The 17,007-nt window shown below is 35.9% G+C and overlaps 2 protein-coding genes across 4 annotated transcripts in view; both read right to left on the reverse strand.

Moving 5' to 3' along the window:
- Positions 1 to 1,068: 1,068 nt before the first annotated feature.
- On the reverse strand, positions 1,069 to 7,115 carry LOC129436418 (uncharacterized). Its single transcript, XM_055194547.2, has 10 exons — positions 7,025 to 7,115; positions 6,321 to 6,417; positions 6,097 to 6,220; positions 5,751 to 5,908; positions 5,611 to 5,667; positions 5,335 to 5,477; positions 3,245 to 3,410; positions 2,926 to 3,065; positions 1,556 to 1,718; positions 1,069 to 1,365 (listed from the first exon to the last, which is right to left on the reverse strand). The coding sequence occupies exons 1-10, from the start codon at positions 7,045 to 7,047 to the stop codon at positions 1,300 to 1,302; spliced, it is 1,137 nt and encodes a 378-aa protein (XP_055050522.2). The 5' UTR covers positions 7,048 to 7,115; the 3' UTR covers positions 1,069 to 1,299.
- Positions 7,116 to 8,008: 893 nt separating this feature from the next.
- The window catches only part of igf2bp1 (insulin-like growth factor 2 mRNA binding protein 1), a 47,091-nt gene continuing 38,092 nt past the window's right edge, over positions 8,009 to 17,007 (reverse strand). For all 3 annotated transcript variants that reach the window (XM_073857523.1, XM_073857522.1, XM_073857524.1), the window contains 3 exons: positions 16,141 to 16,272; positions 15,398 to 15,511; positions 8,009 to 13,747 (listed from right to left, as the gene is read on the reverse strand). In XM_073857523.1, the coding sequence (XP_073713624.1) occupies positions 13,601 to 13,747; positions 15,398 to 15,511; positions 16,141 to 16,272 (393 nt within the window). In that variant the 3' untranslated portion in view covers positions 8,009 to 13,600. The remainder of the gene's footprint in view (positions 13,748 to 15,397; positions 15,512 to 16,140; positions 16,273 to 17,007) is intronic.

The raw sequence follows: 17,007 nt of genomic DNA on the forward strand, positions 1-17,007 counted from the left end.
ATGTTTTTTTTTGTAAAGTTAAAAAGAAAGATCAATATCTAGGTGTCATAAGAATTAGGCTGAAGCTTTAGCTACAGTTTAAATGGTTACCTAACCTCCTGTTACGTCATACTTCGGTGGACGCACCATTAGAAGGTATGCATTGACGTCACTTTCCACGTAACCACACCGGAGCACGCCCTGTTGAGTGACAAACGTTCAACAAAATGGCTGCTTTTCTGGCTGCGAAAATGCCAGTAAAACTGACTATTATCAGCTTAAATTGAATTTAGTTGGACTTGATTATTATAACTTAATTTAGTAGGATGTTTGTATTGGGAAAAATTTTACTTCACTACATTCTAAAGCATAGAATCATATGTGTATTGTTTAATATTGCATATTAAAATGTATTTAATACCTAATTACAATAAAATTGTATACTTTTACTTGAGTAAAAGTAAGTTAATGTATACTTAAATATTAAATGTAAAACAAAAACTTGTATTTATGAAATATAATAGAGTAAAATTATGATAATATGCTTTGGAATGTATGTTTTCAAAGAAAAACATGGATAAGATACAAATACTTGAAAAAAAAATACTTTTAAGTAGAAAGTAAAACATCTGCTTGATAGTGATCCTAGCAACTTGTCAACCCACCTGTGGTCGTTAGACGTTGGCATGAATTATCAATTTACTTCTCCTTTCGTTTCTTTTTTTTGCAGTCTGTAAAACGATAGCTCAGAATTTTTGTTAATCTGTTAGTACAGTCTATCACACAACAGTTTTTTCCCATTTAGACGCGTTTCCGCTGATTTAACACTGTACTCAAATGCTGCCGCTCTGTATTTTGCCACTCAGTGGGCGTAACCGCAGGCATTTTCGCCGAAGGTGACGTCACGTGCAAACCCTCTATAAGCATGTGAGGAGAGTGACAGAGCTGCCCTCTAGTGTTGACTGTACACCATTTGATAAACTTTTATTTGTTAGGATAGTTAAACATGATATTTGTACACAATCAGCTGTAGTAACTGACTGAGTTTGTTGCTAATCATACAAAAAATAAAATAAAACAAGACAGTAATTAAAATGCTTATTTGCTTAGATGTATTGGTGAACAGTCTTACTGTAAAAAGACAGAATATTAACAAAGGCACTCTACAAATATTAATTCATTAAACACACAAATATAACTACAACTGTACATTCCAGATGATTATTGTGTAATAGTCTCTGACTTATGTGTGATTCATCGGGTGACACTCCTGGTTGTCCTTTCTAACGCTGGGTTCGAGCTGGAGTACGTTCGGTGACATCAGATGTTAGGATCGGAGGTGAGAAACTCAAGCCACTCTGTCAGGACAGGATGTTTCATTGTGGGCTGAAAATAGCAAATTGTACAGAAATTATAGTGAAAAAAAGGAAAACTGGAGATATGAGTAAGGGTCTAAGCACTCAGCACTTAGCTGCTAATCTTTGCAGTTAAATGAAAATTTGAATATGCCGCAAATTTGCATAACTCGTTTTGCTTGAAAAGCCTTTTACTTATGCTTCGATTCTTATCAGCTCACCTGCAGATCTGTGATATCAAGCAGGTTTCCATCTTTTCTCACAGAGATAAGAGTAGCTCGGCCATGTGATGGGTAACCCTCCCCGACCCTCAGATGACACACTGTGGTCGCAGTCTTTAGAAAAATCAGAAGCCTTTCAGCTGGACACCAATCAATTGCAAACCTAAGGGGGTTGCAAACCAAATCTCTTAATTTGTGAATGAGATGCAAGAAGCAAAGCTTCTGTTACTGTTTTATATTGTTAAAGGCAGGGTATCTGATTTGATCCAGAAACATTTTTAGTTATGCTGGTTAAATCCTCACATCCTGATAGCAATCACTATGTTACTATGTTGTTTAAATGTATTTTTATAAATATATGTCTTCTGTGAAAGGCGTAGGACCAAAAAACGCTCAAAAAGTCATTTAACTCAGACTAAACGCATTAATTGTATGCATGCAATTTTTGTCCCTCATCCGTAAGCGTAATTTGAATGCCACTGCGCAACCTGTTCACGCAGACACCATACATCATCCGCGCATTCATGATACATTGTTACAGAAGGAACTTGCGCTGCGTCACTGCGGTGACACTTTGTGGACGCCTCCAATGGTTTGCATCTGATTGTGTATATCAAATTCAACCAATGGTGAGGCTTAACAACAAAGACAGGGTGACGCGGGTGCCAGGAAGTATATCGCTATCTGAAATATTGCCAAAGACTGCCTTACAGGGAGGCAGGAAGTATGGCAAGGGAGACGTAGCCTCTCGTTCCCTTCTCAGGGAACAACAGTTACATATGTAACCTGAGATGTTTTCATGTGTCAAAAACAACTATGCAAAAAAGCATTTTGGTATGAATCAACATTCGCATACAGAAGATATAAGCATTTAAACGATCAGTTTAGCACGTGTTCTTAAAAAGTCTAGAATTTTTATGATATTATCCTACACTACACAGGGAATAACATGGATTTTTTTCCAGAAAACTTCTTGCAAAAAATAGATTCAAGCACTTTCAATGACCTGTATCTATGTATGTATATTTTCAAAAACTTCCCAGGGCCTTGAATTTGAACTCCCCCAGATTCACAAACTTTCAAGGATTTCAAGGACCTGTGGGAACCCTGATACTACTACTTCTACAGTAACGAAAACATGCTTTAACTAATTCCGATTTAAAACAGTTGTTTATGATGGTTATTTTGGTAATGTTATACACTTTGTACTGCAAGGTTTTTTCACTGGTCTTTGCGTGTTTATGTGTTTTGGAGGAGGCGTGGCTTTGGATTGCGATTTAAATGGAGGGTGGGGTCGTGATTTCAGTGCTGGTAGGCTACCGTTCAAAATCAGATACCTTGCCTTTAACTGTGTATTTAAGACTATGTACCTTGAGTGCAGAGCTTGAATCTCTGAAAGCATCTCTCCTTGACTAATGTAGCGCTCCATCACTTCTACCAAAGCAACACTCACTTGTCTAAGCTGACCTTCTGTTGCTTCTTCTACAAGGCCAGCAGTTCCCTGAAGCACCTACAGATAAAATGAGGTGAACCAAAAGAAATAGATTATACTATATATTAAACTGTGTGCCTAGCTTAGTCAGAAGAGCATCGTGGTAGCAACGCAAAGGTTTCGACACCCAGAGGACAACACATACATGTATATATAATGAGAACCACCATGCATGAATATACACTAGAAAGCAATACCTGAAGATGAAAATGGTCATCGGTTGTCATGGTGATGGAGACCTGCAGAGGTTCAAGTGATTTCTCAGTAGATCGAGGCAGAAGCTCCAGGCACAGCTCAGAGGGTCGGACTGACAACAATCTGTACTGCATATTTCTCTGCGTCCCTGTTACTAACGTCTGCAACCTAAGAGATAAATAAATTGGAAGAGGCTTGGTAATATATTTTCTGCAAATATGTCAAGACATTTTGATTAATGTATAAACCTGCTATGACATCTAACAATCTGAAGAACAGAAGAAAAAGTAAGACTGATTAGATACTTTATTATATATAGATAATGTTAACTAATTTGAAGAAAATTAACTTTATTACAAAACCTGTATTAAAGGGGTCATATGACATTGCTAAAATAACCTTATTTTAAGTATACTAGTGTAATGCATTGTCTTTATGTGGTTTAAGGTTCATTATTTTTCACATGCCGTACATTGTTGCTACTCTATGCCCTGCCTTTCTGAAATGCATCGATGTTTACAAAGCTCATTGTTCTGAAAAGCGTGGTGTGCTCTGATTGGTCAGGTATCCAGTGCATTGTGATTAGCCAAATATCTCAAGGGTGTGATAAAAATGTTACGCCATATATGGAATAGATTATCTCCAAAAGCACAGTGGTGGCAGAAACACTACTAAAGCGAGAATAAAAGTTACGCCTTCTTCCTTGGTGCATACATTTGCACACTTTTAGAAGGAATATCTTTTTGGGTTGGAGACTTAAAGAGCACCTATTTCTTTGCTACAAAACATGGTTATTTTGTGTATTTGGTATAATACAATGTGTTTGTGTGGTTTATGGTTAAAAAACACATTATTTAGATACCATACATTTCTGTAGCTCCAGATTTCACTCTCTTCCTGAAACGCACAGATTTTAAAAGCTCTGTGTCCCTGATTGGCCAGCTAATCTGTACGTTGTGATTGGCCTGAATACCTCTGACGTGTGACGCTCCTTACCATGTTTGAAAGATTCGGCTGCTAACAGGTGTTAACTAACAGGCTGTGAGGAATTATGCTAATGTCGGTCTTGTCTACGTCAACAAGCCCAGGAAGTTAACTGTTGCCTACAATCCGTGTGTTTGTTGTAGCCCAAGAAAAGAGATTTACGTTGGAGACGATAACTCGCGTCATCGTTACTTTGAGGTTCGCAGCTTTTGCATATCGTTAACATGTACTTATACACACTTACACACCAAAGGAAATTTAAAAACGTGAAGCAGAAAATAGGTGCTCTTTAATCTTTGCGACCTTACAGATCTTTTATAGACGTTTCATCGGACGTATGTGCGTTGACGCGGTTATGCTTCCGCCTTAAACTTTCGGTCTGTTTGTTTAATGGTTTGACTAGTGGCTAAACTGAAGTTTGGAATAAATACCTAGAAAATAACAAATGTTTTGGCTTCCTAAAGACGAGGGAAGATGGCGATCATGGATCATCGCTATTTGAAGGGAGGTTTAGCAGCCAATCTGTAGTTAAGATTGTATAGTACATATTTTATACTGTAACGTTAGCTCAGTGTAGTTTTTGATACACTTTAGCTATTATTTGAACTGAGGTAATCTACTTGTGTTCACTTGCTTGTTATCAGAAATAAACTACTCTAAAGGGACATTGTTGTTATTGATTCTTTGAGTTACGTTTGTTCAATGAAAGCCGTTTGTTTATGTTGTTACTGCTGAAATCGTCTTTATGCACAAACAGCTTTTAAAGGCGGAGTCCACGATGTTTGAAAAACGCGTTGGAAAAGGAGACGGGCCGACTACCAAAACACACTTATAGCCAATCAAAATCAAATGCCGGGTTGCGTATGTGTGGGGCGGGTCTATCAACAGAAGGTCCAGATTCTATTGGGGTAGGGGCGTGTTTGTTTAGGTGATTTCAAATATCAACATTGGTTTTCAAACATCATGGACTCCGCCTTTAACACTTTGAAGAAAAAAAGGAAAACATGAAATTGCGTCATATGATCTCTTTAAATCAGAAAATCCAAAACTAGACTCTAGACTCAAATTTTAACCACATTACACCACGTGTGTTCATATACAGACTTACGCATCTTTCAATAATGTCCATTCACTAACACGGACCAACTGCTCATTAACCTCCTCATTGAGCTTAGACAGATGTGAATTGCACACATTCAAGGCGTTCTGAGCTGCCTGCAGTGAATCCTCCAGCTGAAAGCCGATTTGTTTCTGTGTGCGAGAACAATCGATGAAAATTAAGTTTATTCCACAGCCGTTCTTATTTAATATGGTTAAAAGGGTGGAGGTTTATGGGGCTACCTGGCCTTAGGAGGGTAAAGTCTGGAATGAGTGTATATCTTACCTCAGCTCTCTGATTTTGTTTAGCCGCGATTCTTTCTCTCTCTTTACACTCCTCCTTCTGAAAAATAATATTCTAAGTAAAGCTTTTTGTTCTGGTTTACAAAAACAGCATTTTTGATTAAAAAAAGATATTCTGAGCACCTTTTTCTGTAATGTGGAGAGTAGGGTCTCCAGTTTCTGCCGTCTACCCTGAAGCTCCTCCATGTGGACCTGAACGGTCCCGATCCGCTCCTCCACCTCCTGAACTCTCTCCTGATATTCTGCTTTTAAAGCCTTCCACGCAGCCCGAGCATCATTCCCTGCATGGCCACACACAGCCAAGACATCATTTGTAAGCATGCATACTTTCACATTCACTTGTATGCTTTTGGTAGATGCTTTATCCACTTAAAGTGCATTCTAGCTTTATTAGTCTGTGTGCTGTTGTGTGATCCCTGTAAATCGAAACCATGACAGACTGATCTAGATGAAAGTCTGTGTGTATCACCTGGGTTTCGGGGACATGGCTCATTCAGCAGTTCTTCCACAGACTCTAGACCTGCCAACAGCTTTACCATGTCATCCACTACACACAGCTGTCTGAATATATGCTTCTGTTTACGTCTGCAGTCCTAAACAGGCAGACAGATGTACAGTGTTTATTAATAATGTATTTACTCTTTAAACGAAGACAGTTCAGATTTGTTAAGTTTCAATAAAGCTTAAATTTACCATCAGATAAGGAGCCATAATTTCTCCCTCTCCTGTTTCTTGCAGTTCTGTGGTGTTGCATGATTTTAAGATGTTGGGATCAGTCCTTTCCAGTAATCTGAAATCAAAGTTTATTATGTTTCTGTTAAATATATTATTAATGTAACTTATATAATCCTGTAGTAACATCATTATTCATCATCACTGTTATGGGCGTTTTATACGGTCGCGCGGCTACAGCTTTTCTCATGTAACTTAGTGGAAGCGTTTTGTGCAGCATTTTTAGTGCAAATATGTTTATTTAACGGCGCCTGCCGTGAAAAGCCATGTCCGTGAAAGGGGCATGATTTTGGGTGCACGAGCAAGGCGTGCGCACCGACTCCGCTTCACTGCTGTACGTTAACTTAACCGCCCCCGTTTTCCGCACGTCTTCTATTGACAATGAACTAATTCTTCTTTTTTTGTTGATGTGATAAAAAAGACAACACTTTTATAGAAATCAATAGTAAAGATTAACATGTGGTTAAGTTACCATGGTAAATTTCTGAAAGGGTGAGAACCGTTTTTAGCTTTACGTTAACCGTCAGCATACGGATAACAATGAATTAGCGATGTTAGGCTTCAAAGCATTTAAACGTAAGTACGGCGCTATATGAACGTATTTCAATGTATTTAACTCATCAACATCGATTAATCATTTAATATTTGATATTGGCAATACTTACGCCTCGATTCTTTCGGTCGCCATTTCTGTTTTGAAACTTACCCGCTCGTCACTGATTGGTCTAAACTTTGCCCAATGAACAGAAGCCTATGCGTACGTCATAAACGTCAAGAGAGGGATCCGAAAACAGATTTATCTGGATGAAAACTTTACATTATAATAAATATGACTTTAAAAATGCTAATTATAATACATTAACACAGAATAATAATGTATAATAAATTAATAACATTGTATTAATCTTTGTTTTTATGTTTTATATCAGAAATTAACCTACAAAAATACTTGTGGGATTGTGGGTTTACATTTATAAATTTGGCCTACGTGAAAAAATATATTTTGCTTATATCAGCATCTAAATAGAAAGCATTTGCATTACGTTTCTACTACAAGTTGTAACTTGTAAAAAATAAAAAGTAAAATTTGTATTACAGTTGGTTTATTTGGCAATTTTAAATACCATTTCGTAAAAATAATCGAAAGACGCAACAATGCAACAAAACTAGTAATCCATTTGTGAACTAGAAATAATTAGCTCGTTCATCAAAAACAACATTTTGGTTTAAAACAAATATCTGTAAATATGCACAGAAATAATAATATTATTATAATATTTATCTTCAAAACTCAAAATAGGGACAAAATAATGCCACAATCAAACAAGATTGAGAGCAGGTGTTTCAATTTTAAAAATAATATCAGATATTTTAAAGTCAATGTTTTGACATTTATTTATTGATGCGTGTTAAACTTTTTATATAAGCTTATTGACACGTACACATGAGTTTATATATTTTCCACTAACACTCTGAATTTACCCCAATACCAGTTTTAATTAAAATAGAAAAAAACAATGATCGTGACTATTGGACCTAAATGAACTTAAGTGTCATGTTGTTATTATGGTGCTTAATAGATGAAAATGTCCTTATATATGTTACAAAGTATCTTAAACATTTGACAAACATACAATTTCAGTCCAAAACACCGTTTTACTCATCTTTTATTGTCACATTCATATCTATGCTCTGTATTCTTTACAAGAAGTTGAAAACAATTGTTGATGAAAATGAAAGAAAATCAGGCAGGCAGAAGTTGAAAGTCCCAATAATATCTGTGGCACCTGCAGTAAGGAGGGTGAAGGGATAAGGTAATCTGATAAATGCTCTCCTTCCTCTCTCAGCTCCTAAAATGTGCCTTATTTTATTAAACAGACCTTTAATCTTCTATTGTATCATTACAAGTAAAATAAAAAATTATGAGAACAGGTACAATAAGACTGAATGTGTTAACATTAGGTAATGCAATAAAATAACAGTTTGTGTTAATCTTGGTTAATAATATTTTGACAAACACGAATATATTTTTCAAAATTCGGTACAAATTAACAATGTATCGAACATGAATGAACAATGCATCTTTATGAATTAACAAACCTAGATTAACAATGAACAACAGAAACAGCATTTATTCATTCATGATACCCAATGCATTAGCTTATGTTAACAAATCCAAACTTATGGTGAAGTGTTACCAATAAAATGATTTCAACATCATGCTGCACTGTGTGGCCTGAAAAGATACAATTATGTTGTGGTTCACAGAGAAATACAGCAAATTCTATTGCAAACATAAGAGATACAATCCTATGTCATTTTAAAAAGCCATCAAGAAATATAAATCAAATAAAACGATGAAGAACGTGTAAGTTAAAAATGAAAATCAGTTTAATCATAATAGAGAAAGATCGGATAGTGAAAGTCTTTTTATTTCCCCTCTTACATTTCATTTCCAAATTCTTCCAAAACAATTTCATAAACAACTGGAGAAAAAGTCTTTGGAAGTAAAGTTTTCTATCCACTACACTAAATAGAGATGTTGCTAACCAGTTGCTGAAGTCTTTTAATATGATTGATTTAAGTTTAAGGTTTTTAAAAATTTTCTGTGTCCTATTTAAGTTAAACGATCTGTCCTATTCGTTTGCATTTTTCTCTCTAAGAGGTAGATTAAAAAAAATTAAAAATACATAGTTACAGGTTTTGTGCCCTGTCAAATAGGGGATGAATTATTAAAAGGGGACTACAGATGTGCGACAGAATGTTAGTAGATGCTCTGGGCAGAACGTGCCATTTTATTGCTGATTTAAATCTAGTTTCACTCATCCTAACCACAGCCATCAAAAAGTCAAGGTGAAACGTGTTTCGACATCAGCCAGAAAAGGGCAACTTCTAACATAACCAAACTGAAGAAGGGTCCAAGTAATGATAGGTCAAGGCTGCATGGCGTGGAGGTAGAGTGGTCCCATTATGGTGGGAAAGGACATTGAGATGCTGAAACAGGCACTACAATGCGTTTCGTCCATAGAGGTATCAACAAGAATACGCCCCCTATCGTTTTGTGAATTTGAAACATCTAACAAGCCTCGTCTTCCCTCAAGCTGCAAGTCGCTCAGTTTACACCAGCGATCAATCCGTGTCAAATAAAGGATTCCGAAGTATTCGAGTAAGACTTCGTGATTTAAGGGAAAAACGAAACCGAGGAATTTCACAGGTTGTATTTATAATCACAATTATCTGTCGAGCTTGTTTCTCCTCCTCACACTTGCACAAACCATGCATGAATTTTCTTGCCCCGCACCCCCGCCTTTGTCATCGAAGTCCCGAGCTGAAGAAGTAAAATTCTAACCAGTAATGAGAAGCTAAAAATAAATTAAAAAGTAATGTAACATGCACGTTTGCTCTTGCCTGGTTGATAAAAACAATCTTATGGCTAAGTATTGAGGTAGCGTTCCTAGTTATGTGAGGTTCGAGTCGTATTTGTAGCACCCAAATGTTTTCCTTAAGGAGAGGCCAGACACTAGCACGATAAGATACAACAGTGGCATGCAACGATAAAATGACGATCACACCCAACTATGCTGAGGTTCAATCTGTGGTCTATATGTACGTCTATGCACTGCAATACAACGGATGGGGTGATCACTTCCTCGTCATGGACTTCTCAGCAGACAGTTAACAGTCCATAACAATCGACACTTCGTCCGGCTCGTCACAGAATTGCATAAGTATACAACATACCGTCTCTTGTCCAAGCGCAAGTATGCTATCAAAACTGCTCTATAACGTTTAAGCCCCTACCACAGAGAATAACTGCGAAGGAAAAAAAGAAAGAAAACGTTTCCAAGTGCCAAACAGGAGACCTTCTCACAGTACTTGAGGAAATCTGACTGTGCGCTATCTTGAGTAGCTCCTTTATCATGGAGTACAATAGAGGAAAGAATAAACAGGATCCTGGTTTGGCACAAGTATTACATTAAGAATGAATTACTTGTTAGTATGTCAAATCTACTAAGGGTATCTGTGCATAATAACTCTGATCAAGGAGGAGAAATCTAGATATAATCCATACTAAATAAACGTAGACTGTTTGAGGCAAAAAAGAAAAATAAAACTAAAAGAAATTAAATGTCAAACGACTGAACTGAACAGAGAAAACTGTCACAAACAAGGCCAGCGTGAGAGAGGGCGTTCTGAAACGACATCTCTTTTGATTCACATAACAACGCAATTTAATGAAAACAAAAAAACACGGTAATGATCGGATGAAGGCAGCCATGGTGTAAAGGGATGAAAGAACGTGGGGTAAAAACGGAGGGGGATCTCAAAAACTAAAAAAAGAACGAATTCATAGGACGATAAAATAAGGCTTTGAAGGAATGTCCACCTCTCCATTAAAACTGACCAGGCCATAAATCCCTCTCACCACTTACCTAACCTAACACCCAAAAAAAAAAACTTAAATGCAATTACATAACATATCTACTAATGTCTCTTTTTTGTCACAAGTATGTTAGTTATTGGAAATCTGCTGTTATGTTAATATTTCTTGCTTACATTTTTTTTGTGTGTTTTATATATATATATATCTATCAATGAAACAGTTCGCAACCAGATGTCATGTCCAAATAAAGCTTGCTGTCGAAAAAATTAAAATAGCTGCAGTCTGAACAGAGTAAAAAAGTGTGCGAGTGTGTCGTGGTGTCTGACAGAAATCTGCGGGCTGAATCTGGACTTCATTCCCGCCTGAAGGGTAATAGCATTCATTCGGTGACCAGTTCAAGCTGAAAACAGAAGTCCAACCTAGTCACATAGTGTTTGAAAAAGGAAGCTTAAAAAACAAAGATGGTGAAATACTGGCAGTGTCCATCCATCTTTAACAGCTTAATCTCTACATCTATCCGTCCTTAATCCAATTAGCATTTTATTCTAAAAATACAAAAGCTGCTTTTTTTGATTGCTCCGTCTAACACGTTATTTACAGGTTGAATTCCGTTTTTCGAAAGGTACCTTTAATGTTCCGAGTCAGCTTATAAAATGAGTTTGACCGAGTGTTTATTCTGCCTTTTTGAAACACCCAAACCACCCCAACGAAAGATTTAACACCTAAACTCATTAAAACTAGAAAACGCACTCGCACGCATTCATACGGGACACAATGGGGAATAAAGGGGCCTCCATCCAAAAAAATGTTTGGTGATTTACATTCAAAGAGGTTGACATCCTTTAGCTAAAAACATTTAACAAGGAATCCATAAAAGCCCTTTCAAGTAAGTCAACCAACAATGTTCATATAATTGCTTATGGAGTTTAAAACCTTCGGCGCACACCATCACACCACAAGTGCACAAACGATAGCACTACAAGATCATTCTTAGCTGTCTATGGTCTGTTTGCTTGTGTGACACACATACAATCATATTTTATGATACGTCAGACCTGTGGTATAAAATGTTAATTGTGCACTTATCAAATCGTGTGAATTTTCCCATTTCCCATTGGCCAATGATTTCAAATGCAGCTCTTAAGGACACCCAGGCACAACGTGGTGAGACCACCCTCACCAAACTAAATTTCCTCGGGTGTCCTGTTGAGCTGAGGAAAAAACGCAGTCATTCGTCCACGCATACGGAAAATAAGGGAAAACGAAGCAACCAGACAAAAAACTAAAAATATTTTTTCCATAAAAAAATAAAATATTCAAGACTATCAGCTTTTTATAAAACACCAGCAAGCAAAAAAAGAAAAAAAAGAAGAAATGAAAACAAATTAGGAATACTGAGGTAATAATACCCTGAGGTAGTTTTTTTGTTATTTTTGAATTTCATCTAATCTGTTCTAAGATCAATGAGGCAACGCCAGGTCTCTGGCAACCTCACCAGCAAATGTAGAACAAAATGGGGAAAAGAGAGAACACAGAAACCATTTCATCATCACCTGTTCTTGACCTTTGACCCTAAAGGCAGACTCAAGGGCGCTGGCATTCAAACTTGCTTTGTCCTGTCACTGCATATTTCACATATTATTCTCAAGAAAACCAAAACAACAAAAACAGTTTGAAGGCCAGGTTTTTTCAGAGGACGATTCAAAATTGAACATTCCTTAATAGATAAAATACCGTTTCACAAAAGATGGTCTTATTTGTTTTAATACTGAAATACCCATTTCTCGATCTGCCTGCTTCTATGCAATGAGGGGCCAGGTTAACTCACATATCATATATATATAATATATATAAAATATGCCGTTAGGGTGCGAGCAGCGCTGCAGCGGTCATCGCTGGCGTGATTTAGGGCGGGATAGGTGTGTTTATGCATCCCAAAGCTGAGCCACTGCAATAGAACTGCAGAGGTCATCTTCAGCCCGCACACATTTACTGAACTCTCGCCACACGTCCTGCCAGCCAATCAGCAATCGGCTTGAAAGCGAAGCCTTTTTGGGGCCTACGCCTTCAAGCTGGGGCGCGTGATCGATGACAGGCAAACGTGCAGCATTTCAACACAAAGTCATGGAGATTATATTTACAACCTCATTTTTCGTCTTATATTTCATCTTCTCACCCCCACAGTTGACTGTGAGGGACTTCAAGAGCAGTGTTAACAACTTTGGCCCCTCCCCTTATGTTTGAGACAGGTGGGCAGAAGTCACCTGATTGTGACTCCGCCCACCCAAAAAATGATGGTTTCTTTGTTCTCTCTCTTTCTGTCCCCATCTATACCTCACTGAATTTCATTAATAATACCTCTGAATAAACATTTCTATACATATATCTCAATCTTTAAAAAAAAAAGTTAAAATTTTGAAGTGACTGTTGATGGCTGAGGGTCCTAGGTAGCTTAAACCCTTTAGGAAAACACACTTTTTAAGGGAATTGCACTATCAACAAAGGCCCTCTATACCTTATTCCTAATAAGCGGCTATCTAAATACTCTCACAAGAGGGCGCTCCAACTCGATGGATCACCTAGCCAACCTCAGTCACTCCACCTGGCCTGGCATCTGGTCTCTGTTTTCTAGTCTCTCTTTTTCAAAAAAACAAAAAAAAAACAACACACTTATTTCTTGTTCCTTTTCATTTTCACTAAGCGTGTGTCCTCGCAACTTTTTTTCTTTTTAAGTCCCTCTCATGTTGATGCTCATTTCTCCCTGTCTACCGCTGGGTCTGTGTGTCACTTTCTCAGTCAATCCGCTCGTTTGTCCTCCATTTGTCTGTCCATCTGATTAGGTTAGGGCCCCGGCCCATCACTTCCTCCTGGGTTCCGGCGCCAGGGCCTGTGGTGACCCAAGCTCAGCCATGCCCTGTGGATGGGGTGCCGGAGGACCACCCATACCTCCTTTCTGCTGTTGCTTGACTTGTGTCAAAATGTCCCTGATCTTCCTTTGTGCCAGCTGGAGAAGAGACAAAAAAATCATTATACAGGCTAAAGAAAGTAATTTTTATTAACTAAAAGTATTGAAAGCGTGTCCGTGAATTAAAAATCTAATATTAAATTTTTGAAAATCTTATGTTATTTCATCATTTATTAATACAGTTTTATAATCAACATTAGTAAAACGCACAATGAACTAACATGAACAACTGTGTTGGCATTAACTAACATTAAGATTAATAAATACAAAAAAATCTAGTTTATTGTTATTTCATGTTAGCTAATGCATTAACTGATGTCAAGTTGAGAAAACAAAATAATTAACCGGAAATACGCCAAACTAAAACTGAAATAAACAAACTTAAAAATGCTAAAAATTGAAAACTAAACCTATAAGAATAAATAATTTAAAACATTAATAAAACTACTACAAAATTAAAATAACTCAAAATAATATAGATGAAAATGTTAAATTATAAACAAACTGTGTGAGAGAAAACGAAAATATTGGCTACTGCCAAGAGATAATTTGTAAGATTCAAATTTAAAATGATTAATCTTAAAATAAAAAAAGTATTTTATTACTTATGTTATACATTGTGTTTTAATCAGTGTTATTGAAGAATATCCCAAACTAAAACTGAAATAAACTAACTTAAACTAACTTAAAAAGCAGTTATCAGCTTATAGCAAAAATGCTAAAAATTAAAATCTAAACCTATAAGATTAAATAGTTTAAAATATGAATAAAACTACAACAAAATTAAAATAACTCGAAATAATATAGATGAAAATGTTATGTTAAATTATAAACACAAACTGTGAGAAAGAAACAAAAATATTGCCTACCGCCAAGAGATAATTTGTAAGATTTTGCTTAATTTTTTATTTATTTAAAATGATTAATCTTAAAATAAAAAGTATTTTATTACTTATGTTATACAAGTGTTTTAATCTGTGTGATTGAGGAACACAGTATTCACAGTAATTACTTTAATAAATTACTTACTACAACCGCACAACAAAATTTAAGAAACCACTTTAAGATTATTTTCAGTATTTCTAAATGTACGATTTATGTAAAAAGTGAAAGTTGGATTAACTTACCTTAAAAAAGTAAGCTTTTTCAATTTAAATCTATTCACTTAAAGTGAGAACATTTAAGTTACAAAAAAAAAACTTGAAATAGTTTTTGAAATATTTTGTCACCTTACATTTTCCCACTTTAAGTTAAACATTTTTTAAGGTGTTACCAATTTAAGTTTTTTTTAATAAATTAAACTTAACTTTTTTACAGTGAGGTATGTGTCTAAGTAAAATTATTATGTTTGTTTCATTTTGTAAACTACAGACAAAATGCAATGTTTCAGATCTTAAATACTGCAAAGAAATCAAAATTTTAATTCTTTTTTCTCAATTTTTCTGAAAATTTTTTTGGAGGTGTAATTTATTTATTTTTTATTTAGCTTTTTTAGAACATGACATGAACTTCATTTTTAAACAACACAATGCTCATGTTTAAACAAAAAGAAAAACTGAAAACCTTGACTTTAAATCACATCTTTTGTGTGCCTTGTCATGCTCTCAATCTCAGTTTATATTTACTGTTGAGTAGGAACGCAAGACAAAAGAGAAAAGACCAAAACTTTTATTTTTCACATCAACTCACCTGACTTGCGTAAAAGTGGCCGATGATTTTGACGATGACCTGGTCGTGTTCATCAGGGGTTTGCTCTCTGGGAACCACAACCTCAGCAGCAGTGAGGTTCTGAAGCTCGTTCACCTAACACCACATGAGACACATTTAAGTCTTTAATTAAAGTTTTCATGTTTTGTTATCCGCTTGACCTGATATAGCGCAATCAATGCATGACGTGACTTTGCTTAAATCTTTAGGAGATTTTGATAAAGGTAACAGAAATAAACCCGTATAGAAATTTTGGCCAATACACAAAGCATGTTGTTTTATGAGTGACATTATACCTGCATAACTAATATTATTATACAGTTATTTGGGATACTTGATTCAGATTGGTCAGTCACAGCATTATGATGTCTATTTTTCCATAAATGACTGCTAAACTGATAACACGCTGCTCATCAGGAAACTACTTACTCATACATTTAATGTATCACACAGTATGTATTTCCTCATGCTAATATAAATAAAATGGGTCCCGACAACCCTGTCAGGGTTTATTTTGCTCTAAAAATGAACATAATACCTTATCTAATGGCTAATGTCACATATCTATACATCTTTAACAGTGATATTAGTGATGTAATTGTACATTAATTACATAGAAATAAAACATTTGAAATGTGCAGAACAACTTTCGGAAACCGGAATATAAAGTTTAATAATTTAATTGAATGAGTCAGGCAAAAATAACGTCATCCAGCATGACTTACGGTTTTCCCGCCTTTTCCGATGACTCTTCCTGCTGCGGCAGCCGCTACTTTGATATGAGTCTCCAGCTTTACCTCCTCCTTGGGCCCAAAGAAGTTCTCCTCCTTTAGCTTACCATATATCCTGCCTTGAGCCTAAACACCAGAGACCTTCAATAATTAGCATCTCTATAAAAAAACTGTTCTTATCAGCACATCTATCTCTGAGATTATTCTTTGCCTTGATATTAGCTTTTACTATGATTATGAAACAATACAGACAGGGATTAGTTTAGTCTTTGGTAAATCAGGATATTTAGGACAATTAACTCTTTCCCCGCCAGAGTTTTTTTTAAAGACACACTATGCAGTTATTTTACCTTAATATAACAGCTTCAAAGTTATTTCGGTGGTAAAAAAATTTCCCCTGACAAATCTCGCGAGAATCACGACTTACTTTACGGTAGTGCTTCTCAAATAGTGGGGCGGGACCCCCAGGGGGGGCTCGAAGCGACACCAGGGGGGGCGCGCGAGACCCCAGGGAAAATACTTTTTCAGGAAGTGATTTTTTTTGCACTGTCACTTATAGACATTACACCCCAATCATGCTGATAAGCCCCTTGAGTTTTTATTATTATTTATTGATTATATTTAATTTAATTTTTCAATATCAAATGGTCAAAAAATATTATACTTTAAATAAGGATTTTTTTCAGGCAAATTGATGCATTTTAAGTCTTTTTGGTTACAGACTAAAAAACAATGTTAATAAAGTTATTCTTTGTTGTAAGTTGATCGATATTTCTATTTTTGTGTTTTCTTAAATGTTAATAAGGATACAATGTTTTGCAGATGTGTCATTTTATAGAATTATAAATTATACTATTTACA

This window comes from Misgurnus anguillicaudatus, chromosome 19 (genome assembly GCF_027580225.2).
Source record: "Misgurnus anguillicaudatus chromosome 19, ASM2758022v2, whole genome shotgun sequence".
In the NCBI taxonomy this organism is placed as follows: domain Eukaryota; kingdom Metazoa; phylum Chordata; class Actinopteri; order Cypriniformes; family Cobitidae; genus Misgurnus; species Misgurnus anguillicaudatus.

Coding starts and splice junctions, on each gene's coding strand:
- LOC129436418 (XM_055194547.2), bottom strand. CDS start 7,047: ATGGCGACCGAAAGAATCGAGGC. Junction 3,411..5,334: donor TGGACATTATTGAAAGATGC/GTAAGTCTGTAT, acceptor TTTATCTCTTAG/GTTGCAGACGTTAGTAACAG. Junction 1,366..1,555: donor TTGATATCACAGATCTGCAG/GTGAGCTGATAA, acceptor TGCTATTTTCAG/CCCACAATGAAACATCCTGT.